General features: G+C 37.7%; 1 protein-coding gene across 4 annotated transcripts in view; it reads right to left on the bottom strand.

The window, feature by feature from the left end:
* Window positions 1-2,772: 2,772 nt before the first annotated feature.
* grb10b (growth factor receptor-bound protein 10b) overlaps window positions 2,773-27,521 on the bottom strand; it is a 108,182-nt gene continuing 83,433 nt past the window's right edge. For 3 of the 4 annotated variants that reach the window (XM_058745871.1, XM_058745869.1, XM_058745870.1), the window contains exons 6-17: window positions 22,327-22,483; window positions 18,017-18,132; window positions 15,637-15,711; window positions 15,052-15,189; window positions 14,713-14,823; window positions 14,430-14,528; window positions 12,987-13,064; window positions 12,518-12,634; window positions 12,193-12,259; window positions 6,974-7,061; window positions 6,777-6,870; window positions 2,773-6,267 (exon numbers count right to left, since the gene is read on the bottom strand). In XM_058745871.1, the coding sequence (XP_058601854.1) occupies window positions 6,121-6,267; window positions 6,777-6,870; window positions 6,974-7,061; window positions 12,193-12,259; window positions 12,518-12,634; window positions 12,987-13,064; window positions 14,430-14,528; window positions 14,713-14,823; window positions 15,052-15,189; window positions 15,637-15,711; window positions 18,017-18,132; window positions 22,327-22,483 (1,287 nt within the window). In that variant the 3' untranslated portion in view covers window positions 2,773-6,120. Of the gene's footprint in view, window positions 6,268-6,776; window positions 6,871-6,973; window positions 7,062-12,192; window positions 12,260-12,517; window positions 12,635-12,986; window positions 13,065-14,429; window positions 14,529-14,712; window positions 14,824-15,051; window positions 15,190-15,636; window positions 15,712-18,016; window positions 18,133-22,326; window positions 22,484-23,309; window positions 24,590-27,521 lie in introns of those variants that run through there. The other variant, XM_058745872.1, reaches the window with a different exon arrangement.

Genomic DNA, 27,521 nt, shown 5'->3' on the forward strand with positions numbered 1-27,521 from the left:
TAATAAAAATGTAATGTAAATGTTAGCAAATTTCTGTATTCCAGTTCAGAGCAAAACACATTATTCTTAAAATCAGTCTTCTGCTTATACTGTATATTGACATAGCTTGCATTTACAACTTAAATTGCTGGGGACTGACTGACTGTAATTACTGTGCATCTGTATAACTCAGTCAATAACACAGTCTCAGTCAATCACTATCACTTTAAGAAGTAAAATTGCTTGTTATTTTAAATGAGCTATCCTTAAATAGCGGAACCAATTTCAATTCACCACTTCTTTAAAGCACATTTTTGATTACAGTGCACAGTTGCTCTTGTCACAGTGACAACCTGGTAATTCATATAAAATGCATGAATTCTGCACAGGATGCACAGGACTGGTTTAGTTACTCGATAACAACCAGAGAAAAAATAAACCTTTTTACCAACAGGTGGGGATGATTGAATCGACTTACTATTTATGAGTTTGTCTGCCCTCTAGTGGACATGAACATGGCTTACATCAAAATGTAACATGAGATTCTTCAAAATAATACAGCATGTAGTTTTATTGTATAATGTTGTGTCATATCTGCTGATCATGACTCTGTAACATTTAGAAACTTTATTGAAAGTGATCCTTGTTGTGTATCTGTGTAGCTAGTTGACTGCAGTCCACATTTGAATAGTAGCACAACTGTTACTAAAGTCTAAAGTTACGTTTGCACCATTTTTAGGAAAACTTACAGTTCATTTTGTTAATGTAATAGGCCTACACGTTTTAAATTCTACATTATTTGTACTGTTTATAAGAATAAATAGGAATATTTTGTAGAACAAACTTTCTAGTAATGAATAAATGTACCACCAGCATTGTTCAGGACCTTTTTCACATTTTTAATGCAAATAAATATTGATCTTGAGCTATTTCCAATTTTTTAAATTATATTAATATTTAATATTTCTGGCATTCTTTAAAATTATTTCATTTATTTTTAATCAAACGTTTTTAATTAAAATTAAGAAAACAAATAATATTAATTATTAATTGTCTTCATTTAGTCAAAGTATTATAACAAATAAACCTGCCTTATCTAAAGCAATACATCCTTGAAGGGGTTTGGCAAAAATAATAATAATACTAATAATGAGATATTACATCGAGTCACATGTTCCCTAAACAGTAAGCATCTTACAAAGTCCTACAACACAAGTATAAAGTGCTATCATATGAACACTGTGTGTATGTTTGCTTGTTAGGATAATATCAACACACCTTGAGACATAGCAATCAATTAATGTTTTATTCTAAACAGAATATATCAGTCCCTTATTTGTACAAAAATACCTGAAAAGGTTACAATTAGAATTTGTAAGCCATTCAGCTATTTACAGAACCAAGAAGAACACATTATCAATACAGAATATGAAAAGAAGAAACCTTTTTTTTCTATCCATGTTTTTGTTTGTTTGTTTGTTTGTTTCATTCCCTGAAAGACATAGATTCATATTTACTTCTATATTACTTACATTTATGGTCATGATATTTTTTTGCATTGAGAAAACATACACAAAGCTCAGGAAATATTACAGTTGGGAGCAGGTTCTGATTATGGCATGAAAAAAGTCACAGAAGTACTGCTTTACATTACAGCATTCATGTTACACATGTTAGATGTTGTTATGATTCATGACAATAGCAATAATTAAAAGCAAATCCACAGAATTACACATTAAGTTCATTACAAATTGCTATTTATGTATAATGCAATTACTCTCTAACATGAACAGTGTAATCAAAAGCATGACCTCCTCTTTCATCAGAACTGATACTAGTGACAAATGGTCACAAATTCGAGATCAGTAACCATAACCTGAGTAGGAACACCCTCTCAGGTCGACATTAGTGAAGAGAGAGGATGGACCATAGGGTTTCGAGGCACCTGATATGCAAAATTTTTTTAAGGAATATTTCATCCAAAAAAAAAAAACTTGTATATGGAGTACAAAAGGAGTGATATAGCAGAATGTCCAAGCTGCCCTGTTCCACTGTATGGGCAAAAAAAAAAAAAAAACAGCTTGAAGTGACTTGAGGATAAGTAAATGATGATCATTTTTCATTTTTAGGTGAACTATCCCTTTAAGAAAGGGTGGAAGCTATATGATACAACTCATTCTACAGATGTTGCAGATGAAACTAGTATATCTTGAAGGCCAGAGATTCATTAAGAGAAAAAAGGGAAAATAATAGAGGTCTGGTGTGGTCAAAGACTCAATAAAAAGAAGTACACTGTTAGTTTAATAAAAAGAAAAATACAGAGAAGAAGTCTTGCTGGTCCACAGGACCAGTTTTAAACAGCCTCCACTTCAACCCTGAGCAACCCAGTTACATTCATTTCTTTTAAATATAAAAATGACATTTATTTCTTTCACTGATAAACTCTCAACAGATCACACGTTTCGCAAATGCTGCTACCAGCTTCTTTCAAACAACAATGGGGAAAATGCAAAAAAAAGAAAAACCTGTCTTTGATTCATATTAAAGAAACATTTCTACAATATCTACAAGGCATAAATTTGTTAGTGTTTTCATAATAAGTGTATTTGTAAGAATAAGTGAGTTTTTAAAACAGCAATTTAGCTTAATAATGACCTTCAATGACTAAAGGAGTTCAAAGTCCAGTTTTCCGTCAGCTCAATGCAAACATAACATATTCTTTAAGGTCAATTAGCACGACAAAGCAACACAAAATAGAATAGATTCAATATTTACACACTTTACCAAATAATAAAAATGCACTAAAATAAGTCAAGTTTCTTCATTTTATATGCCATTGTGGAAAAAAAATTATAATAATAATCTGTATCCAAAAATTCAGTGTGGTATCTACAAACTTGAACAGCTTGAACAACTATAGTGTCCTGTTGAGCTGCATGTTACATGATATATGTAAAAACGAAACAATGTTGCAAATGAAATAAATGCGAACAGACAACGTGTCTGTTATGTATTACTGTATTAACTCCCAGAGTGTCTGGATTGTGAACAAATATCCTGCTCACACTCACTTTTAGACTGAACGGCCAACTAGTTAACAAGTAGGTTAAGCGCTAATGGTACTCAGACTATCCTACAGATCAATTTTACTCACACAGGTGATTCACCAGTAACATATAATAAACTAGCCTTTAAGTAACCTATAACTTCCTCACTGGCAAAATCCAAAAATGTTGTGTTTTTTTTTCTTTTTTTTCTTTTTTTATGGTTAAATGATCTGAGGGAAAAAATCATATAACCTCTAAACTCAATACATCCATCTGTCTGAACCAGGCGGAAAAATTCCTGATATACTGTTACACTAGAATTATAGTATATCAAAACTGGTTGCCGACTATGCTAATTAATAGCATCATAACTGAAATGTTGTTAGTTTAGTCCTTGGCTGGCTGATTGTATAGCTTCACTTATCAAACCCTGAAAAATAAAGACAATAATGTCAAGTTCAGAAAGCTTGCGTGTGTATGCTTGTGTCTTTTGGTGAACGTACGACCCACCCAAACTGCAGCTAAATCAACACTGCCATACACGCATCCTCAAGGCTTGAATTAACTTAACTGACACTGAGAAAGATATTCAAGTGAATAATTATAGCGCTGACTTAAGCCCTGCAGTCTATTTCTGTGGTTAAATCATCCAATGAGGTCTAAGTACTACCTGACAAACTGAGATTATGTCCTTATTACACAGCTCTCTGAAATACTTGATTCCTTGTCACATAATCAATATTTCATTTTTTATTTAAGTAAGTAGCCGTGCAATAAGATGCATAATGTACAGTCAAAATATCAGGATTTTATTTTATTTTTTTTTTTTTGCGAAAACCGGCTGATTGTACATTATCCCTTACTTAACTGAGATGACATGAATTGCATGTATCTTAAAATACATCTATGAATGAACAGCTTACTGTTACTTTGTGACTACTATTTTTTTTTTTATAGACAACAATATGAAATTTGCAAAATAGACCTTAATTGTGTAGACACCATAGTTCATCTAACATGAATGGAAACAAAGCTGTCTGGAATACATGTGCAATACATGTCTGTTCAATGGGCTGCACCATATCATGTGCTAACTTGTGTATAATATTTTTTCCAAAAGATGTGTTTTCAATATAGTGTCAAATTAACAATTGACAGCGATGTACACAACAGTACAACCCATTGAACAGGCTTTACTGAAGATGGATTTCTACAGCAGGATGTTTATGAAGAATTAGTGTTAAAAAGATTCAAGAAAGGGGGTGTAGTTAATAACTGAGGTCCAAAAAATTCACAAAATTGCGGAAGAATATTATTGAACAGCGCTGAGAAAAAACGAAACTAAATTTCAAGTAATCAAATCCAGATAAATAAATAAATTTGTTGAAGCAATACTTAAAAATGATTGCGTCATTTGCATTTAACTATGCATTGATATCTTGGGTGAACTTGTAGACATGGTGGCTATGCCCTCTCCATCTAGTTTAATATAATATAGGTACAAACTAAAAACATGGCTCTTTCTTTACATTGCGTCACAAGTACAAAAAAAATTAAAAAAAATCTTTACAAATCCGTTGTACCTACTGCTACCATGGACAAGGCAGATTATAAATTCGAACCCCATCTTTATGTGGGTGTTCTTAGCCCGAGCTTCACAGTGTGCTGTCCTCGAAACAATCTTTCGAAACACGGAGAGAAAAACTAGAAAGTCAACAACAAAAATAGACTGGAGCTGGGACTGAAGATGACAGCAGTTCTAAAGATTCCAGTTTGTTGATCTAGCTCCTGATAGACTGCGACCCACAGCGGAGTTCCCAGCAGAGGGTTTAGTGGTTATTACTCAACAGACTCCACTTTAAAATCAAGGCACCGTTCCTAAAGGATGTGGTGGTGATGTCAGGCCATGTTCTTGTATTCATGTTTAAAGGAATAGTTCACTCAAAAATGAAATTTGGCCATCATTTTTCACCTTCATGCCTTTCCAAAATATTTGATTTTTTATTTTAGCAGATATGAGTTAGACGTAAGCTTAAAATTTCAGATGGTTCCTCACACAAAGCTATCATATGGCAGTGTTTTAGTCCTCAATACTGGACTCTTGAGTTGTCATGCACACGGGAACATTTATAATCGGACCTAAACTTCTTGCGGTTTCGGATACAATACTGTCGTATGGCTTGAAATATAGCACATGAGTCGTATTTAATACTTGCATGGCGTTTTTTCGTCGTGGAAACTAAAAGCAATGGTTTCTATGAACTATAAAATACAGTTGTATGGCAATTTATTTTTATCTGTTTTCAACAACAACAACAGAAAAAAAGAAGTAGAATAAAGTCATATATAACAATAGGGTGAGTAAATAAGCCAATTTCATTTTTGAGATCAACTATTCCTTGGCGTGAAGGGACACGTTAATTCTTGGTATGGCCAGTAGAGAGTGCTGCAGGTTATGTTTTGTGAAGGGGAAAAACTACACAAGGGTTTAACACGATAAAAGAGGCCAAAAAAGAGAGTTCTTTGCTCAACACAATGAGCACATAAAAAGAAAACAAGTGTCAAAATATTCTAGTGATTACCGGTGAAAACAATACAAAGCACGAATTTAACGGCAATGTCTTTTCACAGTACTGAAACCACCAATCGGGTGTCCGCATCTCACAGGACATTCTAGAATTAAATCTGCTCGATTTATGAAAGCAACAATTGCCATAGCTTGGTTGTACCTGGTTCATGAGTGCAAAATGAAATCAAACGTGATTTACCAGTGTTCTGCTGGTCTTTCCAAACCATTATCTCTGCACGATTAAGACCGCGGATTTTGAAAACTCCCTCTGGATGATTGTCCTGAGAACCTGCTCTGGCCACGGTCAAGTGTGCAGGTGGCTGAGAGGTTCATCAGCAGCTAACACACAAGCTTTATTTCCTTTATTTCTTGCTGGTCCTGTTTGTGTTTGTTCTTTTGATTTCATCTCTCCTTGATAGAGAGTTGCTCTCGCAGTGTGCTTTTCTCCAGCCCAGCAGCACAGCATTACACCACAGCACACGGCGTCTGAGTGTTTGTCTTTAGGCGGAATCAGGCATATGGAGGTCATAAGGCCACAGTGGTGCAGGGGTGTTTAAGTTTGCAAGGCAAAACTCCTCTGTTCAGCATGTAAAACTCCACCAACTGGATCAGGTCTGTGAATTTGGTGGCGCCGTCGTCGAGGCTCAAGAACATTTGACCGTCTTCTTCACACTGGAAAATGGAAAACATAAAACTTTTATGCATTCTGAAATGTGTCAGGCTGCAATTTAAATTCATGCAATTTAACTTCTACGGTGAGGTTTCTCTACTGGCAGAGCTACGGTTTGAAAAGATTCTTGCTGAGCATGTTAATGGAAGTCATGCTGACATGTTTATAGCCAGATACCTGATTAATAACACAGTTTAAAGCCTCGACCTTTTGAAGTTTAACTCTATCGCCCTCCTGGAGTATTTTGAGGTTTGTTACAGGCACAGCAAAGCAAGAATGCTAGTTATGTACAGCGTGCTGTGCACTTGCAATGCATTGGCCCAACATTTGCATTTGTGCCCTTGCGCAATGTAAGTTTCTTGTCTTTCACTCTCATTCTCAACAAGGTAGTATTCAAAAAATCTAATGCATACTTGGAATACTTGACTGTTTGAAGGATATGCCATATGTGCATCAGCACACAAAGTTAATATGCTACATGTTTTGAGTGCAGGAAAATATAAAATCTTACCGGTAAAATCTGGAAATGTTTGATTTTCTGGTGGTGACACATTGTAAGTACAAATGCCTTAGGATTGCTCTGGCTATCCCTCAAGAGAAACATTCTGTTGCACAAAAGACAATTACGTGTAACTATATCTTGCATAGTTAAGAACAGAGAATCATCCAGAATGTTTCTGAGAATAACTAATGAGCTATGATATGTACCCATCCACTCTGCCCTGCTGATGGATCATCTTGTGGGACTCCTCTCGTGAAATACGACCGTGAAACCACAGCTGAGTTCTGTGGATAACTGGATCAGAGGAGATACAAAATGCCTTTAAGACAAGGATGATAGTGAGCACTTTTCTATGGAGTTCTGTGCATATTCAATGGTATCTTTCCTTTAAAGGCATGTATTGGATGTATGATGTATAGTAATAGTAATTAATTTTAACCTTTTGTTTTATACATTTTTTAATCAAATTTTACTTTTAGTTATATTACTAAAAGTCTGGACTTTGGTTTTTGTACTAAACATGCCACTGTTTACATTAAAATAAATTAATTATTTTTATTCAGCAAAAATGCATTACAATAATTTCACTTTGTTGCAAAGAATTTACTTTAACTTTCAATTCATTAAAATACAACATGGTTTCCACAAAAATATTAAGCACAACTGTTTTTAAAATTGATAATAATAAGTTATGTTTTTTAAGCACCAAATCAGTATATAACAATAATTTCTGAAGGATCTCATGACACTGACTGGAGTAATGGCTACTGAAAATTTAGCTTTGCCATCCAAGCAATAATATATATATATATATATATATATATATATTAGGGGTGTGCAGCGAAGCCAGTATTTGTATCTGTATTTGTATCTGTAACAATCACAAAATTATTCTTGTCTGTATTTGTATTCGGATAAAACCGGAAGTAGGCAGAGCTTGAACCGGAACTTCGTACAGTTGCATACTTGATAAGATCGTTATGTCTATGGTTTTACGCATTGAATTAATAAAGCATTACAAAAAATGTCTATGGTTTTACAGCCTTTCTTTCTTTTTGTAGTTATCACTGAACAAATATGCCATGTTTAATTAATTTAATTACATTTTTTTATGATTATAACGTTTATTTAAATATCTTCTTACAGTCGGAGCCAATACCCTTGTTTAGGCAGTGCTTCGAGATGTAGTGCGGTTATGCTTCAGGGAATGCAAGTTCGAGTCCCATTTTGGGGACCTTTCTTGATCCAAGAAATAAATATTTAAATATCTTCTAATTAAAACAGCAAGGGTTCCTATGCAGTCTAGAAATATGGAAATTGATTGTAATTTCCAGGAAATGCATGGAAAAAGGCAAGTGCAACACTGCTATTTTATTCGCGCTTCTTTTATTCATTGAGTTTACACTCATTTACTTCACACTCTTGTTCCTGTGTTGTAGTTTTAGAGGTTTATGTAAAACAACATGAGTTCCTTTGGCTCACTGGTTCCTGCGCAGTTTTAAAAATTAGGTATTTCACTTAAGTAATTTGAAGGTCTGGAAAAAAGAGAACAGTAGCTATTTTCACGACTAGCACTGTGAGGAGCGAGGAGCAAGGAACGTGGAGAATTCACTAGAACAAGCTTTATTCATCCAACACGGGGTAGACAGGAGTCACACACGGAGCACATGATGTATAACAGCGGACAGCAAAGAAGGGGCAGAACACACTATAAATAGACAGAACTAACGAGGGGAAAACGAGACACACCTGGAAACAGATCAGACACGGCTGGGACTAAATGAACTGAATGGGGACAGGAACAGGAAAACCCAAATAAGGACATGGAAACACAAGACATGGGGACAAAAGTCTGACAATTACTCCCATGCAACATCCCATGGGGAGGGGGGGTGGACAGGGACACGGAGACAGGACAGACGGCCTCCAGGGTGGTGCCTGTTCCGGGACCCACCGTGGAGCAGGGAGCTTGGGAGGCCAAGGCGGGTCAGGGGACTCAGGAGGCCATGGCAGAGCAGGGAGCTTGGGAGGCCAAGGCGGGTCAGGGAATTCAGGATGAGGCTGCGGCCCCAGTCCCCCACCCCGGCCTCTACGGCTGGAGCCATAAAAAAATCCTTGGGGGAACTAGAGGCTAGTTCTGGCTGGCGCTCTGGAGGAGCGGGCTCTGGAAGGCACTGTTGAGGAGCGGGCACTGGAGCGTGCTCTGGGCTTGAGTCAGTGGAGGCAGGCAGGATAGATTCAGCGGAGGGCAGCGGGCTTGAGTGAGCCGCGAACGGCGGGCTTGAGAGAGCTGCGGACGGCGGCAGGCTGGTTCTGGCTGGGGGGTGGACACTCTCCAGACACCGGAGGATCCCTTCCCTCCAGCTTAGTCCGGTGGTGTCTGGGAGGTCCACGGGGCAATGGTAGTTGGCCTTGTGCCAGAACAGCGAAAGGATGGAGGCATCATCCATTGACGCTGCGGCGAGCTTGCAGAACTCCCGCAAATACTCCACAAAGGGGAGATCTCGTTGGGCAAGGGCGATGACTCGTGCGGCAGTTTCCATGCCACGGGAGAAAATAAAACTAAACAAAAAACACTTTCAAAACGGAAAATAAATATGGGAGAGAGTGAGCACCACTTGCTTTCGGTTTGGGTCCGCTGTTCTGTCACGACTAGCACTGTGAGGCACAAGGAACGAGGAGCAAGGAACGTGGAGGCGCAGGAGAATTCACTAGAACAATCTTTATTCATCCAACATGGGGTAGACAGGAGTCACACACGGAGCACATGACGTATAACAGCAGACAGCAAACAAGAGGCAGAACACACTATAAATAGACAGAACTAACGAGGGGAAAACGAGACACACCTGGAAACAGATCAGACACGGCTGGGACTAAATGAACTGAATGGGGACAAGAACAGGAAAACCCAAATAAGGACATGGAAACACTGGGAACACGTGGAAACAGAAGACACGGGGACAAAAGTCTGACAGCTATAACCTATAGAAAAATATTTGTGTTTCGACTATTTGCACTATTCAGTGTTATAAAATATAGAAATAATTTCTAAAACTAAATTGATCATGCAAGTAGAGAGCTTTCGTGACAAACGTTTAGTAATCATCTGAACACGACTGAATTAATTCAAGGCACACTTTTTCATTACTCTGAACTCTTTAAGCAGTCTTTTTTTGAACTTCACTAAACAAATGTGCGTGTGCCACGCAAACCAGCAAAAGACAAAGAAGCAAACATGTAGGCCTAGTAGAAAATGTATCTGTATCTAAGCTGATTATTAGCCTACTCTTGACAGAGAGCTAGTTTGGTTTTTGAGAGACGCACAACGCGGCTGTTTGATTGGTGATCGCGCTGTGCTTAGTCCATTCATTCGTGTATCATATCATAGCATATACGGTTTAAATCATTGCCTTTTAAATGTACACAAATAATAGAACGTGTATGATGTATTATTTTAGTTGATATTAATCTTGCCAAGCTCTGATTTCTGAGAGATGCACGGAGAGGCAACAGCAAGCGGTGTTTGATTTGCCCTCTTTTCATTAATAAAGTTTAAATTCATTCACTTCACACACTCATTATTGCGTGACTTTAGAGGGTTGTGTAAAATATTGCGCTGATCCCCTGGCTCAACTGTTATCTAGCAAATACCAGACTGTTCTGCAGCCTCAGCTGAATATTCGGACAGAACTATTCGTTATCCACTATTTGTTTTCGAAGCCATTATCTGTGACTTTCCGAATAAGGTATTCGGCTTCGGGCACACCCCAAATATATATATATACAGTGGGGCAAAAAAGTATTTAGTCAGCCACCAATTGTGCAAGTTCTCCCACTTAAAAAGATGAGAGAGGCCTGTAATTTTCATCATAGGTATAGCTCAACTATGAGAGACAAAATGAGAAAAAAAAATCCAGAAAATCACATTGCAGGATTTTTAATGAATTTATTTGCAAATTATGGTGGAAAATAAGTATTTGGTCAATAACAAAATTTCATCTCAATGCTTTGTTATATACTCTTTGTTGGCAATGACAGAGGTCAAACGTTTTCTGTAAGTCTTCACAAGGTTTTCACACACTGTTGCTGGTATTTTGGCCCATTCCTCCATGCAGATCTCCTCTAGAGCAATAATGTCTTGGGGCTGTCGCTGGGCAACACGGACTTTCAACTCCCTCCAAAGATTTTCGATGGGGTTGAGATCTGGAGACTGGCTAGGCCACTCCAGGACCTTGAAATGCTTCTTCTGAAGCCACTCCTTCGTTGCCAGGCGGTGTGTTTGGGATCATTGTCATGCTGAAAGACCCAGCCACGTTTCATCTTCAATGCCCTTGCTGATGGAAGGAGGTTTTCACTCAAAATCTCACGATACATGGCCCCATTCATTCTTTCGTTTACGGATCAGTCGTCCTGGTCCCTTTGCAGAAAAACAGCCCCAAAGCATGATGTTTCCACCCCATGCTTCACAGTAGGTATGGTGTTCTTTGGATGCAACTCAGCATTCTTTCTCCTCCAAACACGACAAGTTGAGTTTTTACCAAAAGTTCTATTTTGGTTTCATCTGACCATATGACATTCTCCCAATCCTCTTCTGGATCATCCAAATGCTCTCTAGCAAACTTCAGGCGGGCGGACATGTACTGGCTTAAGCAGGGGACACGTCTGGCACTGCAGGATTTGAGGCCTTTGTTACTTTGGTCCCAGCTCTCTGCAGGTCATTCACTAGGTCCCCGTGTGGTTCTGGGATTTTTGCTCACAGTTCTTGTGATCATTTTGACCCCAGGGGTGAGATCTTCGTGGAGCCCCAGATCGAGGAGATTATCAGTGGTCTTGTATGTCTTCCATTTTCTAATAATTGCTCCCACAGTTGATTTCTTCACACCAAGCTGCTTACCTATTGCAGATTCAGTCTTCCCAGCCTGGTGCAGGTCTACAATTTTGTTTCTGGTGTCCTTTGACAGCTCTTTGGTCTTAGCCATGGTGGAGTTTGGAGTTGGACTGTTTGAGGTTGTGGACAGGTGTCTTTTATACTGATAACGAGTTCAAACAGATGCCATTAATACAGGTAACGAGTGGAGGACAGAGGAGCCTCTTAAAGAAGAAGTTACAGGTCTGTGAGAGCCAGAAATCTTGCTTGTTTGTAGGTGACCAAATACTTATTTTACCGAGGAATTTAACAATTAATTCTTTAAAAATCCTACAATGTGATTTTCTGGATTTTTTTTTCTCATTTTGTCTCTCATAGTTGAGGTATACCTATGATGAAAATTACAGGCCTCTCTCACCTGTGGGAGAACTTGCACAATTGGTGGCTGACTAAATACTTTTTTGCTCCACTGTATATATATATATATATATATATATATATATATATATATATATATATATGTCAAAATACTGATTTAAACACTCTAGAATTTACCTCCGCTTAATGATGAGGGGTGTAATGGGCTGGGGCTTCCTAGTGTATTCATACGCTGACTTCTCTTCTGAAAAAAGATATGGAGACATAATCCACAGTCAATCAAAAATTTCTACATCATGCTAATTTGATCACAAAACAGTATATATTAACTCATATATTCTGTTGACAAATTTTATGTCTGTTTTATCTGTGTTGGACTGGTAAACACTGATTAGAAACATGATTTATATTATCTGTAAATCTAGATCATCATAGAACATCTGGTGGATATTTAAAAAAATCTAATAATTAAACAATCAAAACAAAGATTATTGGAACTAACTCTCCAGGCATGTCCCTCCTCCATGGCAGCACTCTGAGCCTCCACAGGATTGTCAATCACTCGGCCTATCCTCCCTGAGAAATCCATGGCTACCAGAGAGTTCTCTGAGACACTCCTCTGGAAAAGAAGATCGGAAGTTACAGCGATTTTGTTTGCCATATTACAGATGTGTTGTCTTTTGATAATTATCTAGTCACTATCTATAGTGCATGTTCTAAACCAGTAAGCAGTAGTCAAAACTTTTTAAGCATAACATGAACATGCATGGATTGATCTTTGTTAATTTTTTCTAAAATTGTCAGCATTGCATAATATCCATAGGACAAGCTGTAATAATAACTTCACTGCCAACACTTGAACAATCATTCCATAATGTGACATCATGGCCCACAGACTGATACATGTCTGATTAATGCTCCATCTGTGAGAGAGAGAATGCAGGAGTAGATTAAGTGAGTGAGTGTCTTACCACAGGCGCTGAGAAGTGTGAAAGCAATGTTTTTCGCTGCTGGGGGATCTTGTAATTTTGATAGAGTAATATTCCATACTATAAGGAAGAAAAATAAAAAGTGTTAAACAGTTGAAAAAAGAATTATACCCTTTAATAAAATACCACAATAAAACATAACGCTGATGTACAGAATTGTTCATTGTGTTTTCCTCAAAGTGAAAAGACGCTGCCAGAATTCAGAAATGTGAATTTGCTGCTCAAATATACTCTCGTGACTCTCATTAGCTGCAAGTGTAAGGTGCTCATTGTCATAACTGCATTTTAATAAATTTGTCATTTTTCCCCTTTCAGTACATAACATGTCATACATCATTTACATCTGATGCATAAAACATCACTGCATTATGGCCCGGTTTCACAAATGGGGCTTAGCTTAAGCCAGGACTAGGCCTTAGTTAAATTAAGATATTTAAGCAACTTTTACAAAAATGCCTTAGAAGAAAACATTAAGGTGTGCATCTTGACACAGAACAATGACACTGACATATTTTAAGATATGTCAGAGCAAGATATTTTCAGCTGAGACAGCTCAAACATGCCTTTCAGTCTGGGACTGTGAAACCGGGGGTATGTTTGTCACAGATGCTCTAGATCAGTCAAAGAAAAGGGTGTAGGTTCTAGATCAGCCTTAAAAAGTTTGAGGGATTTAGATCACCCAGGGAAAGAATGCAGGTTCTAGAACAACTAAGGAAAGAGTGCATGTTGTAGATCAGTAAGGGAAAGGATACTGGTTTTAGATAAACATTTCAATGCATATGGGTTCTAGATCAGTCAGGAAGAGGCTCAGATTCTGGAAAGGGTGCAGTTTCTAGATGAACATATGAAAGGGTGCAGTTTTTAGAATAGCCATGGAAAGCAATGAATTCTAGATTAGTCAGGGAAATTAGCAGCTTCTAGATTCGCCAAGGAAAGAAGATTTTAGATCAGCCAAGGAAATAAGGGGGTTCTAGATCAGTCTGGAGAAGGTGAGCATTCTAGATCAGTTAAGGAAAGGGTACAAATCCTAGATTGACCAGGGGAAACGGTGTGGGTTCTAGATTAGCCAGGAAAGGGTGTGGGTTCTAGCTCAGTTAGCTAAAGTTTAGGTTCCAGATGAACCACAGAGAGGGTGCAGGGTGCACCCTTTAAAACTGCCAGCAAAAAGCAGAGGTATCAAATCAGTCAGTGAAATATTTCAGGCTCTAGATCATTTAATGAAAAGTTAATGTTAAATAAACCAGGATAAGGATAAACCAGGGAAAGGATGTGGGTTTTAGATCAGCCAGGGAAAGACTGTGGGTTCTAGCGCAGTCAGGAAAATGACTCAGGTTCCAGATGTAACATGGAAAGGGTACAGTTTCTAAATCAGCCAAGAAAAAGGCACAGGTCCATCAGCCAGTGAAATACGGTTCCACTACCAACCTTGAAGAGTCTGAAGGCCGTCATCCAGCATGTTCTGCTCTGCTCGTCCTCTGCACACAACATCCTCAGTTCTTTCACTTCATTCCTTACTTTGTTAGGCTGCAAATAATCATAATGCACAACATTAGTCACTCTGCTTTGAGGGGTGTTTAACCGTGTTTTTCTGCACATGACAGTGTAATGGTTAAAGCTTTTTAGACTGAATTTGTGTTAAATGTTTAACATTTAACTTTTCAGAGCTTATCTAATTTAAGAGTTCTGATAACAGATCACATAAGCTTACTTTTATGCAGAATTCAAAGTCAGTCGGTGCATTGTGCAGCTTTCTCCCTGTTATTACTGTAAAGACATTGCTGTCCTCCAGGTCTGCTAGTAGCTGTAAATGCCTGGGCTCCTGTGAAAGATCAGCAAACAGCTCATATCATTTAATGGATAAGGCGGGGAGAGGGCACTAAAAGAGCACTCAGAAATGGGGGAGGGGTCGGTTCTAACCAGCACCTGATGACATTAACAGAGGCTTGTACATGATGTAGACTGGTAAAACAGACTAGGTTTTTTAGAAATAAAGCAAGCAAAATTTAAGTTTAGGGTTGCCATTTCACCAGTATAAAAGATAACTCACCTTTGATGTTCCTTTTGTTGAGAAGTACAACCCTGACCGTCTTAAAAACACATACAGTTTCTTCCATGATTTCCTGCCCATTTCTTTCACATACAAATATCCCTGGATCTCAGGACAACTGCTGGAGTTTAAGAAGTTCTGTAGGTAAAGGAAGAAAATAATTGAAAGTTCAATAAATCAAACTGTCAGCTAAGATTTGTAGTTTTCTTTTCTGTGTGAACTATTCTCAACCAGGTTTTAACAAAGGTCTGAACGTGCTAATAAAACAGTGATTAAAAGTAATATTTTTTTAAACTGGAGATACAGGAAGGTTAAGGGGGACTTGAGGAAATAAGCTAAATCTGACTAAACGTGTGAATATTTAGAGAAAAGTTCTTTTGTAAAAAATAATTCATACTGTATAAATAAAATAATGTAAACAATCAGTCAATTATGAAAAAAAAATTGTATGTGGTGTATCTTTGTTCACTAACACAGTTGTCAGCTAGATTATAACAGGGGTCTTATCTTGTAAAAAGTCAAAGATGTGTGGGCTGATGTTAGACCAGGGGGTGATGGGAAAGAGAACACGTGTCTGTGTTATACCTGCAGGAGCTGAGATGGGGGGATGGTCCCGTTGGTCTCCTGACACCAGGCAACCATTTGCTCTGGGAAGAAGTTCTGTCAAAAAACAAACAAAAAAAAAAAACATGTTTTCTTAGCGATAGATGATATTTACACTATGTTAAAACAGAAGGATTTTCTGCTATTTTACTACTTATTGCAAATAGTGGCAATTTTCTGCACCTCAGTGTTGTAGTACATTATAAAACAGTATGCAATGGTAAAGTATTGAGTGTAAATTATCATTTTAATTCAGATTATAAAATGGATGCCACCTTATTGGGAGAATAAAGCTGCCCCTACACCTACCCTAACCCTACCCGATACTTTATTTTCAATTTATTCATTTTTATTGAAAATAATTGCCTTTCCAATGAGATACGAGATTTGAAAAGGGTCGATCACATCAAAAAGACTACAGCACAGGCTTTATCACCTACGCCACAGGAGCTGATGTTTATCATCCGTTTTTTGTAGTTTTGACTACACCAATCACACGTTGGTGGGCGGAGTTAGTGTAAATAGCCAACAACGCGGGCCATTTGCACTTAGTGAAATCAGACTCCATTTAATATAACTTTTTACATTTACATCTCAATGTTGAGTGTGAATGAATTCAACGTTACAGTATATAACTTTTATTAGTAGTATGATGCTTATTAAATGAAAAAAGTCTACTACATCTACTATTACTACTACTACTAATAATAATGCAAAGTAACAAGAAATGTTCTATGATTAAAGATATACATCTGCTTGTTTAACATTTTGCCTCATCACACAGAAAAAAAAAAAATTTCAATAAAGTTAAAGGTTTTGTAATGACTGCTGGAAAAACCCTGTTTTTAGTGGTTAAGGTGGATGAAAGAAAATCCACCTACAGAAAGCTACAGGCTTTCCTGTAGCTCAAATAGTAGAGCATGGCGCTAGCAACGCCAAGATCAAGAGCTGATAAAATGTAAAAACTGTAACTTGAATGCAATGTAAGTCGCTTTGGATAAAAGTGTCTGCTAAATGCATAAATGTAAATGTAAATGTAAAGAAAATAGCAATTATTTGAAATTATTCTAAAAGCTCCTTGGTCCAAAAACCCACAAAACAATGGAGTATTACATAATCTTTTAAAAGTATAAGCCTGCCACCCATTGACTTTCTTCTAATGATTTTCTACCACCACAAGTAATTTCAGGAGATTCAGTACAAGGCTTTGCATAGCTCAGAAAATAACTTGAAACAATTCATAACAAATATTATTTACAGTGCACATACAAATCATTGGTACAGCATTGTATATAACCTGCACCATATTAAATAATGAACTGACATAAATATTCTAAACTACTTACGTTTTATGGCATAACCAACTGAATACATCAATGATCTGTTATGTATTATATATAAAGGATAATATAAAGTCAGTCATTTGTTATTGCAAAATAATCCTCAAATCCTCAACATGAACCCCTGAAGGGTTTTGTTGTTTTTGTTAAAAATCAGCTGACTTAATTTTTTTACACTGTTACTTATCAAATAAATAATAAATCAACATGAAATTTTGAGAGACATGAAACTTGCAGAGCTGTGTACGAAATTGGCTGCATAAGTTTAACTGTAAATTTTCACCAGATCAAGAATTATCAGAATCCAATATTCCAAAGAGCCACATTCAGCTGTTCAGGCCACATACTTAAATTCTTTCTAAATGGAAAAACGTCAGCATACAAATGCTTGGCAATCCCACAAGTGACTGACATGGATGGAGAAAGTGTCAGTGTTGGATCGGGTGAAAATTTTGCTGACTAGCATGAGAATCTTTATGGAAGTCACACTATATCTGACTATATCTGTCATATTCATTTTATGGAAGCACATACATTTTGTCAAGTGTAAAAGGGATGCATAAGGTGACTATGTGTAAACAGGCCCAAAGAAAGTGTTACCAAAAATTCTATAGTCAATAGCGTACTTGTGTTACAGCAGTTTAAAACAGTGTCAAGGGTCAAAAAAAAAAAAATCTTACGATTAAAGCACAGATTTTTTTGCCCTCTCTGTCTCCAGCTGAATTTACAAGAGGACTGAATGTTCGTGAAAGTGTTTGATTACCAGCCCAAACAGTAAGAGGCATGGAAGAGAGTGTGAGAGCAGCTCACTGAAGTGGAATCATGTCACTTGATATCTGCATCTACCAAGTAAGACTGAAAACAGTCCATTAATGTGTGGAACTTTCCTTCAGCGATAATCCGTGTCAAGTTACTTACGTACCTACTGACACCTAGACTACGAGACAGAAATAAAAAAATAACCTACAAATCACCTTAACCTAATTATGAAATAGTTCAAGTGAGGCCTTGGATTAACTTACCAAAGGATTTTTAAAGAATTCATATTTGGCATAGTTCTTCCTGAAGAGAAATTTACTCTCACTGGTCATTGACGCCTGCACTTGGACAACCAGTTCATGGTCTTCTAAACATCTCTCTGTGGAATGATGGAGGGGGAAAAAAGAATCAGGTTAAAATAAGTCATGTACACCCTTCAAAATCTGTATTGCACTTGTGAAAAGGTCTGTGTGTATAACAAAAATGCATCTTTGTAACCAAAGACTCAAACGTGGCATAATATTTGCATCTTGAATGACATCATTGTCTGTTAGCATTCATGCAGGCAGACAAAAAATAAACAGGGTGAGCGATCCCTGCCTGATGAAAAGAGAGTTTGTCTGGAGGAGATAAATCCCCCCACACACCAACTCTCTCCCCACCCCCCGTTCAGCTTAACCAGTAAAGGGACTTACTGACTTTAAAAAGCCCTCCATTTGATCTATGCATAGATCTCTATTTACTTTCCCTGTCTTTATCACAATCTCTGTCTTATATGGGTCTAAATGGTGGTGTAGTAAATGCTAGTCATGAATGCTAAAAAAACGACCCTGAACCATACATGGACATGTTCTTCATCCAACTTTTGAGCTGTTCAGAGGGCTTGTTTCGCAACAGGACGCTACAGGGGAATACATTGCACCAACCCCAAAAACATCCTTAAGGGGCGATCACAGTACACTTTTCATGCCATATGAATATGGAAGACAGGAAATGCAAATTCAAGCAAATTTCGCTGCGTTCCAAAGTTCAAGTTTGTTGAGCTCTGCCTTGCAAATTTGTGTAACGCGAAGACTTGTGACCAATAGAAGACGGCTACATCATGGCGTAACCTCTTAGCACTGCAGAAAAGCAGAGTAGATTCCATATTTTGGATAGATTATGTGTTTTTAGGAAGAATCATGTTTTTTAAAAAAAAGACGTTGCACAGTGTGACATCATATTACAACCATCACATTATCAAAAATTTTGCATGCTCAAAGTCTAGCATGAGCCACGGCTTTACCAAAATACAGAGTGACAAGTGTGAGATCAAATAAAGTTGGGCAAAAACTATGATGTTCAATACAAGGTTAAAATAAGTCAAATATGCTTCTAAAGTGCAATTTGCAATAAAAACAAACAACTCAAGGTTTCTGATTTTCAAGCAGATTTTTTTTTTTTTGTATCAACCAAAGTAAAGCAATTCTAATCACAATTCATGAGTTCGCCTGCACATCCAGTCCTAGTTAATGGTAAACGAACTTGGCTTGCTGTCCTCAATGGAGGCCCGAACCCGAGCCTTGGCTTGAGCTCCGAGTTCAAACCCCCATTGTGGTACTACCTAGAGGGAGAATTACGTTTGGAACGTCATATTTTTGGTTAACTTCTCTATTCTCAATACAGACACTTTTAAAAATGTACTTAACCTAAAATGACCTTCATGTGTCAAAATCTAAATAACTAAATAATTACTTAAATTTGGTCTAATCATCATGCACAGCATGAATGTGTTAAGAATACAGTGCATGAGCCATGTGAACGTTTTTTATGATGCATTTATGGTGCTTTTGCGTTCTTTTTGAAGCTTTAAAACTCCAGCACATTATTAAAAAATCTCCTTTAATGTGCAATGAAAGAATGTATTTTATAGTTTAAACTGACATGAGGGTGAGAAATGGCAGAATTAAAATTTTTGAGTGAACTGTTCTTTTATGGTAAGAACCGCACATTTTCACTTGCAACAGTGCAAAAAAATGTATACTCTTCTTTTTCCACCACATTTGTTCCTTTCTACAGTCACTGTGTCTTGAAAGCATATAGCAATTATTCACCCTAACAACAATTTTGTATATGTGTATCAATTTATGCACACTTTAATCCACTTTACGACAAACCCTGTTTATGACTTTTCCCCACAACACATCCATCTTGACATGACGCTTGGAGATACAGAAGTACTCTGAAGTGACAAGCTTTTCCATCATCCCGCCGTTCAATATTTGGCTTAGTAAGGAGAGGGTCGGGATTGCAGAGAGATGATGTCATGCTTTCGTTCAACCGCACTTTGCACTATTCTAGCAGAGTGGATCCATAACAAATGAGGAATAGACCTGCTTTGACGTTTTAAACGCAGCCTGTTTCGCATATAAAATAAAGCCTTTGTCCAAACTGTTTGTGTCAGTACTGTTGTGCAATGTAGAAAAAGTGAATCAAGACATGAATCAGAGAAATTAAATTATTATTATTAATGAAAAGGTATCAGGGATACCAAATACCAACACAATGGCTGTTTTCAGAGATTGGGCATACCTTAACAAAGTTTAACAAAACTAACTTCAATTCCAAACATGTCTTTTTCATATGTGTAGCATTGAGAAGTCTGGTTCATTTCAGTAAATAAGTTAATTTGGTAACACTTTAGTATAGGGACCAATTCTCACTATTAACTAAGTTGCACTTTTAACTAGCATGCATTTTATTAACATACTAGCTGTTTATTAGTACTTATAAAGCATTTATTCTGCATGACCATATTCTACATCCCTAATCCTACCCAATACCTAAACTTAACAACTACCTTACTAACTATTAATGAGCAGCAAATTAGTAGTTTATTGAGGCCAACGCTTCAAAGAATTTGAAGTTAAAATAAAGTGTGACCGTTCATTTAGATAAATTAGTTCAAAAAAGCAATACACTCATTTTTTAAAATCTTTTTGTTTAGTTTATGATCCTGTTCACCATGTTTTCATCAGATATAGAAATTGAAGTGATTTTGTATTTTACTTAGTTACATTTAATGACATTGACATTTAGTGTTTAGTTTATGAACTTAATAGTGTCATTGAGATTCTCATTGCTTTTGTGTCAGATAAACACGATTACATGATTAATTGTTGATTAAAATAATCTGATACTTATATATGTAAAACAATATATTTCCATTATCCCCTTTAATATCTGAAACCCAGTTAGATACATTTTATTAATAGCTTATAATGAAGCTACCTACTTTTAAAAAATATGAACTTGACTGTAGGTTAACCACATTAAATTATGAGCAGACTGTAGCTTTTGGCAGCTACAGTTTCAAAATTCCCCAACATTTCCCAAATTTCCTAATCATCTGTTGGATCTCAAACACTCACTTGGAAACTGAAAGTAAAATAGAACATTGAAAGAACTGACGAAAGAATGATGATACAGAGAAGGGAAGCAGGATGTCTGTTGAAAATAAAAAGAAAATGGTTTGTTTGCCAAACAAAGCATACTTGTAATGGAAAACGAAATCATGTCCAGACCACGTACTCGGGTGGCTGAACTTCCTGTATGACTCGTTGCCCTGGGCTGACTTCAGTTCTACGAGCAAGCCTCACGTTCACGCCACAGGTTATTTGAGGTAACCAATTAACACACAGCATGCGTTAGCCTAGAGATTTGCCCACAACATGTGCACTCTGACAGCAACCATCAACGTCAAAAAACCCACTGACCATGTTTGAGTTTAAAGCGATATGAGCTAAAGCATTATAACAATTCTAATTACAAACAATAAAATGCAATTAATTATATTACTCTACATAGTTAGGATAGCAATATCAGGAGGCTTATGAACTTTTAAGGTACAAAAAAACACTTCCCAATGTTGTATGTCCTATCAAAATACTGTATACTGCAGTATTAATACTGTAATATTCAGACAAATTCATCTGTCATCTTCTAAACTCTAGCCAAATTAGGCAGATATCAACATGCATAGGGTGTCATGCTCTCATTCTGGAAAAAGAAAGAAAGAAAAAAAAAAAACAAGAACAGTACTATGCAATTTAAAATGTATCATTTAAAATACTTATGGGTTAAATGCATATAAACTTTTATTTTTCTGGCAATAGAATGAAATCATCTAAGTTGAATCTTGGATCATAAACAGCTTTGGTGCTATATTGGGTCACCTTATAAATTGTGTCCTGAAGCACAAAACACATGAATATCCCATGCTCGACTCTAAAGTACCAGAACCAGAACCAGTACCAGTTCAACTCTTGGGGAACCTAACTTCCTGTTATGTCTCTCCGTAAGATGGGATTTCCCCCGGTGACCGTTAATCAATTACCCTCAGCCCGAGGACATAAAAGGATGAATCAAGGAAGTCTGTCTTCTTCTCTTACATGGTCATCATTGATTTCAACTCTAGCACAAAAGACCCTGTAATTACTGCATCTAAAGTGGTTGACGCACACACAGACACTTTAAAACAGCTCTATAAATTCACTCGCTCCCCTCTAGCCTAGAAAACTAGCAAGCCAGTTACCGAGTCCCAGGGCTGGATGATGCTCCACAAGCGCCCAACTGTTATCGTCCACACAATGGTTTTTATAGACGAGAAACTGGCACAGGTCTCGCGCCGTCATGTCGGCTGGGATCTCCACCACCTTTCCCATCCCATCCTCACTGAAGATTTTTATGATCTGAAATACATGGGGGAAAAAATCAGATATCTTAGATATGACGTTGAGATTAAACAGTAAAAAAAAAAAAAAAAAAATTCTTGAATGGAAAAACACATTTACATACTGGGAAATTTTACTGCGTCACAAGACAATTTTATTTTCTAGGGCCCCGGCGGAAATAAAATAAACATTAAATAGTGAAACATAACAGCATTTTGTGTGATCTTACGATATCTTAAAAAAACACAAAAAAACAAAACAAAAACAAAAAAAAAGAATATATGCAACTCTTCAAAGGCTTTGACCCAGAGTGTAAAGCCATTAATGCTCAAATCCAGGTCTTTTCATATCCAAATTCCATGTCTAGACTACATCCTTACTAATATGAGTAGGAGAAGCTAAAAAAAGGGTTTAATTTGAAATAGTTTGGTGCTCGACACTAAACGAGTCCCATGCTATTGTGTCCCCTTCATCACACACATACTAGGTTTTCTCGAAAATTCTCTATTCCTTTTTGCAACATCGCTCACACGTTCTGAGATCTTTCATTCGTTCTCTCATCCAGCACACTTCAGCCCACAACACATACATTCAGAAATCCATTCCGCCAACCTTTACAGCTTTTTCACGACATTTACTCTGACGAATTCCATCATTCAGTCAAACCGTGGACATAACCGTTCCCGTCACGCTCTATTTTAGATTTTCAGTTTCATTCTACAGGTTCTATTTTTCTCTCCACAGACGGACACCAACTCCCCAGACTCTTCTAGTCGCCTAAGGGGAGAGGGATTCTGAAGTAGCCAGGAGGAGCTGTAGATTTGGGGCTGAGGAGAAATCTTACCTCCCCAGGCCTGAGCAGGCAACAGTCAGGAGAACACGATGGCATTTTCCCCAGCAGCCTGTGTCCTCCTCCACACTCTGAGAGACGAACCAGCTCCCCGAATGTCTCCACAACTCCACAAGAGAGAAAAAAGGACCAAAAAAAAAAGGAAAAAAGCAGTTCCGATCCTTTGCAGATGCTTCTTCCTGTCAGTGGCTCAGCATATCCTACCTGTCACAATCTCCCTCCTTCTCTTTCTCTCTCTGTCTAGCTTTGGCGCAGGACAGAGCATGCAGATGGCACTGTTTCCAGCTTGGCAGACAACTTGCCTCTGTTCCCCTCACAAAGGGTTACAGCCACAGGCTTTTAGGTAGTGAATCAAACCACACTTCCCTAACCAATCATAGGGCTAGCTCAAGCTGATGTAATCATTCCCACACAGACACAGTCGCACACACACTCACACACCCCTCACACACGCACACACATCGACAGACGCACATACACAGACGCGCAGTCATATGCACGCACAGCCTTAACTTTTCTTTCCCCCTTCTGCATAGCTTCAGATTCTTTTCGCTCTCGAAAGGAGAACGGCTCGTTTTTAGCAGCTCGTTTGTTTCCTCTGAAGTGGATGGCGATAGGACCAGACAGACAAAGCTTCTTGGCTGTCTAAACCTTCATATCCAGAGTCTTGAACGAGTTTCATGTGAGGACTTGTTGAAAGTTTTCTTACTTTCAAAAGCCCAGCTTTGAAGTTGGTAGTTTGAAGCCAGAAATGTCTCTCACGACAGGGCAAGACTCATTACAGCTGAAATGAAACAAATGCCAGCACTTGAGACGCCGCTCACTGCCTTCCCCCAGCCAAACTTTATGCCAACATTCCTCCACTAAAGCCGAAAAAAAAAAACGAAAAGCAAACCCCAGCGGTTTCATTGGTGACCCCTGAATTCTCACACACACTCACACACAAACCTAAACACACAAGGAAAGAAGTCAGATGCAAACTTTCAGACAGCTAATTCAACAGAAGACGTTGATGAACACAATGAGGCTACACATTTCTGTGGAAGTGAATTGAGTTTTTTCTCTTTAATGGGCCCAGAGTTTCATCTCAAGGCTTCATCTCTCTCGGTTTTGACACTTGCACGCATATCTGCTTGGCCGCCCCTGCTAAAATTAACTTTCTGTGACCACAGGAAACCGGACAGAATGGATGACTCAATCCTTTTCAATCCTTTAGGAGACTATTTCAGTTATGGGGGTGGGGAGGAAGGGAGAGAGCGAGAGGAAGTCGGGGATAGAGGGCTGGAGGGAGTACTGGAATCAGTCCAGAAGAAAGAGTCAGTAGGGGTGGTAACATAAAAGGTATGCAAACTCTCCAGTGCTCCAGCTGGCTTGACTGCTCCTCCTCTTCTCCTCCTCCTTCTCCTCTCTTTCACTCATCACTCTACCATTTAGGCAGTCAGAGGGGAGAAGACTGGGTCACATGTGTGCACACACCATCTCATAGCGTCATAAGCGGCAGCCATGTCATGCAATGTACAGCATGTCCATCATTACCCTACTGACCCATATTGCCACATGGTGACTGTTGGACTCTGTGTAGGAGTTTGTCTGTAAATGTTTGCATTGTCATCTTGACCTGTTTATTTTTATAGTATAACCATCAGGGACATACCGTTATAACAAAAATATGTATATCTACGTTCACCCTCCACCCCACTTTTTGAGACAAAATCATATTTCAAGAGCTTCATTTTCCATTTTCCATTTTCCATATTAGCTTCTGGACCAAGTAGAAACCAGCGTGCAAATGATAACCAGTAAGCTTATTTACCAATCTCTGTCTTTCAGCACTATTTATGAGTGAAGCTGATAAGTTTTATAATGTGTCTCACCCACTTTGATTTTTCCAACACCCCTGATCACTAAAATTCACAGGGCTTGGGACAAAATATTTATGCCTCTGATAGCAGTAGGCTGAGGACAAACATTACTAAAAGAAGTAAGGAAATGGAAGTGAAGTGAAGTTCAAACTAGTCACAGTTCAAATTTCTGTCACCTGTATGCCATTTGAATATGTGAAAATGCAAATAAGATTGGATAGCTAAAGCAAAAGGCAATTTTTCTATAAATAACCAGCGACTTCTGTCTCTGTTCTGTCTCCCAAACAAAGTTACTGCATTGCTTTAAAACGTTTGTTGGAAGACAGACAAGTCATATGGACTACTTTCATGATAACTTTGTGAAGCTTGACACAGTATGCTTTTGTTATATGGAAAGAACTGCTTGGACATCCTTCAAAACATCTTGTTTTGTATAAGAAAAATGTAGTATGAGTTTAGAATCACATGAGGGTGAGTAAATGATGTAAATGAACAAAACTATTTCTTTATGTGTCTGAGCACATATGCTAACTGCTAGGCTACAACTCTGACAAGTGTTCGTTTCCAAAACATAGGAACTTTTTCCATTGCAAATCTGGAAGTCATTGGAATCTTTCAGAGTCCCGAAGAGCCTCCAGAGCATAGCTAACTCTTATTTACCAAGAAAAACAAAGATTAGTTAGCAATCAGATTGCTATGAGCAAATGAAGGCATCAGCCATGAGATGTTCCAGTCCATCCCAAAATAGATATATTAAGTTACATAACACAATTATATTGTCACGCAGGAGCCTTTTTCCCGACAGTGTCAGAAAAAGAACATATTACGAGAATTAATGTCTTCAGGTTGTTAATTCATCAGTAAGTCAAGTAACGGATGATACCAGATTGTGTCAGAATTGGCATTAATGAAACCAACAAATATTACCACACCTAGTTTTCCAGTCAGCAATTAAAGCTGTTAGAGGTAAGGAATGGTATTAACTTTCAGTTCCAGGCTAAGACCCACACTTCCTGTCTTTCATCTTTCCTGTTTTCCAGTGTGCTCATGTCTCTGAGTCACAAAGACTGAATAGACAAGTGTTTCAGGGAATAAAGTGCCAGTCCTACTGACCAGTATAGTTTCTTCACATTTTTTAAAAGGAATCTACTGGTTTATATACAAGTGCAAGCTTCATTTATGTTCTGAACTGTATGTATAAATAATGTTTTATATATCCGTCCAAGGACCCCCTGCAATACCTTTCCCCAAGGCCCCAAGGATTGAAAACCTTGGAAGCAGATTAATCCCTAAATGCTATTTTACATTTTTCTATATGTTCACATTAAGTCTAAGTAACATTTTACTAAACAATCATCTTTTTTTTTTTTGTCTACTTTTCTACCTGCACAAACTTTATTGTTTTACCCTCATCTGAAAATTTGAAAATCCATTATAAAATGGTTTAAATGAATAAAATAGACATGATTTTAATATTCACTTTGTGAAAATGATTTATATGACTGTCACACAGTTGTGGTATCAATTTCATTACAATAAAGAATCTTGCTCTTCAAAAAGTCTTTTCAAATGTCAGTGTCCTTTACCAAGGAAAAATAAACGTAACTGTGATGATGTGTGAAACATGTGATGTATGAAAAAAGAAAAAAATGGTAAATAGAATTTGTGATCAGAATATTTTATATTCTCGGTATATATATTCTTTTCATTTCTACAGTCATACACTAAAGGAGTGGAGAAAAAGCACATTTTCCTTGAGGTGTGCCTCAACAAGTTTGTACCTTGTTATTTACCATGTAATTTACAAGATGCTTGTTGTGAATTATCCGTTGAAGAATGTGTGTAAATGACGCATGAGAAAAAAATCTGGTCTGACAGGATGACCTCAAAATGCTTTGTAAAATGCCATTGTCATCAGTGGTCCTGCGACTTTATAATCCTCCTCTGGCCCGGAAAATGATTGACTGTAAGTCATCCATTGATGAGCATGACAGGTTCGCCCTCCCTCCTCCCCTCAGGTTTACAAGTGCCTTTTTAATGACCAGACTCCTCCTCTGAGTTGTTGCGTGCTGAAGGCTAAGACCTGATTTCACCTCAAATGAGACAGTGAGACAAAACCAGAGCAGGAACAATCAGAGTGCTCTGGAAAAACATGTTTCTTTTTTCTATAAGACACTGCCAGGCGACCATGGGACTCTAGCTAACCCCTTTATCACTCCTGGCTGCCTGCCTGGGTCACTGCGCTGATTCATGAGTCAAGCATCAAACGCTCCTTGTTGTCTAATTATTGTGTCAGATTGGGTTAAACAAATTTTAACAATATCTGTCTTTATATATATTCGTT

Source organism: Onychostoma macrolepis, chromosome 16 (genome assembly GCF_012432095.1).
Source record: "Onychostoma macrolepis isolate SWU-2019 chromosome 16, ASM1243209v1, whole genome shotgun sequence".
NCBI lineage: Eukaryota > Metazoa > Chordata > Actinopteri > Cypriniformes > Cyprinidae > Onychostoma > Onychostoma macrolepis.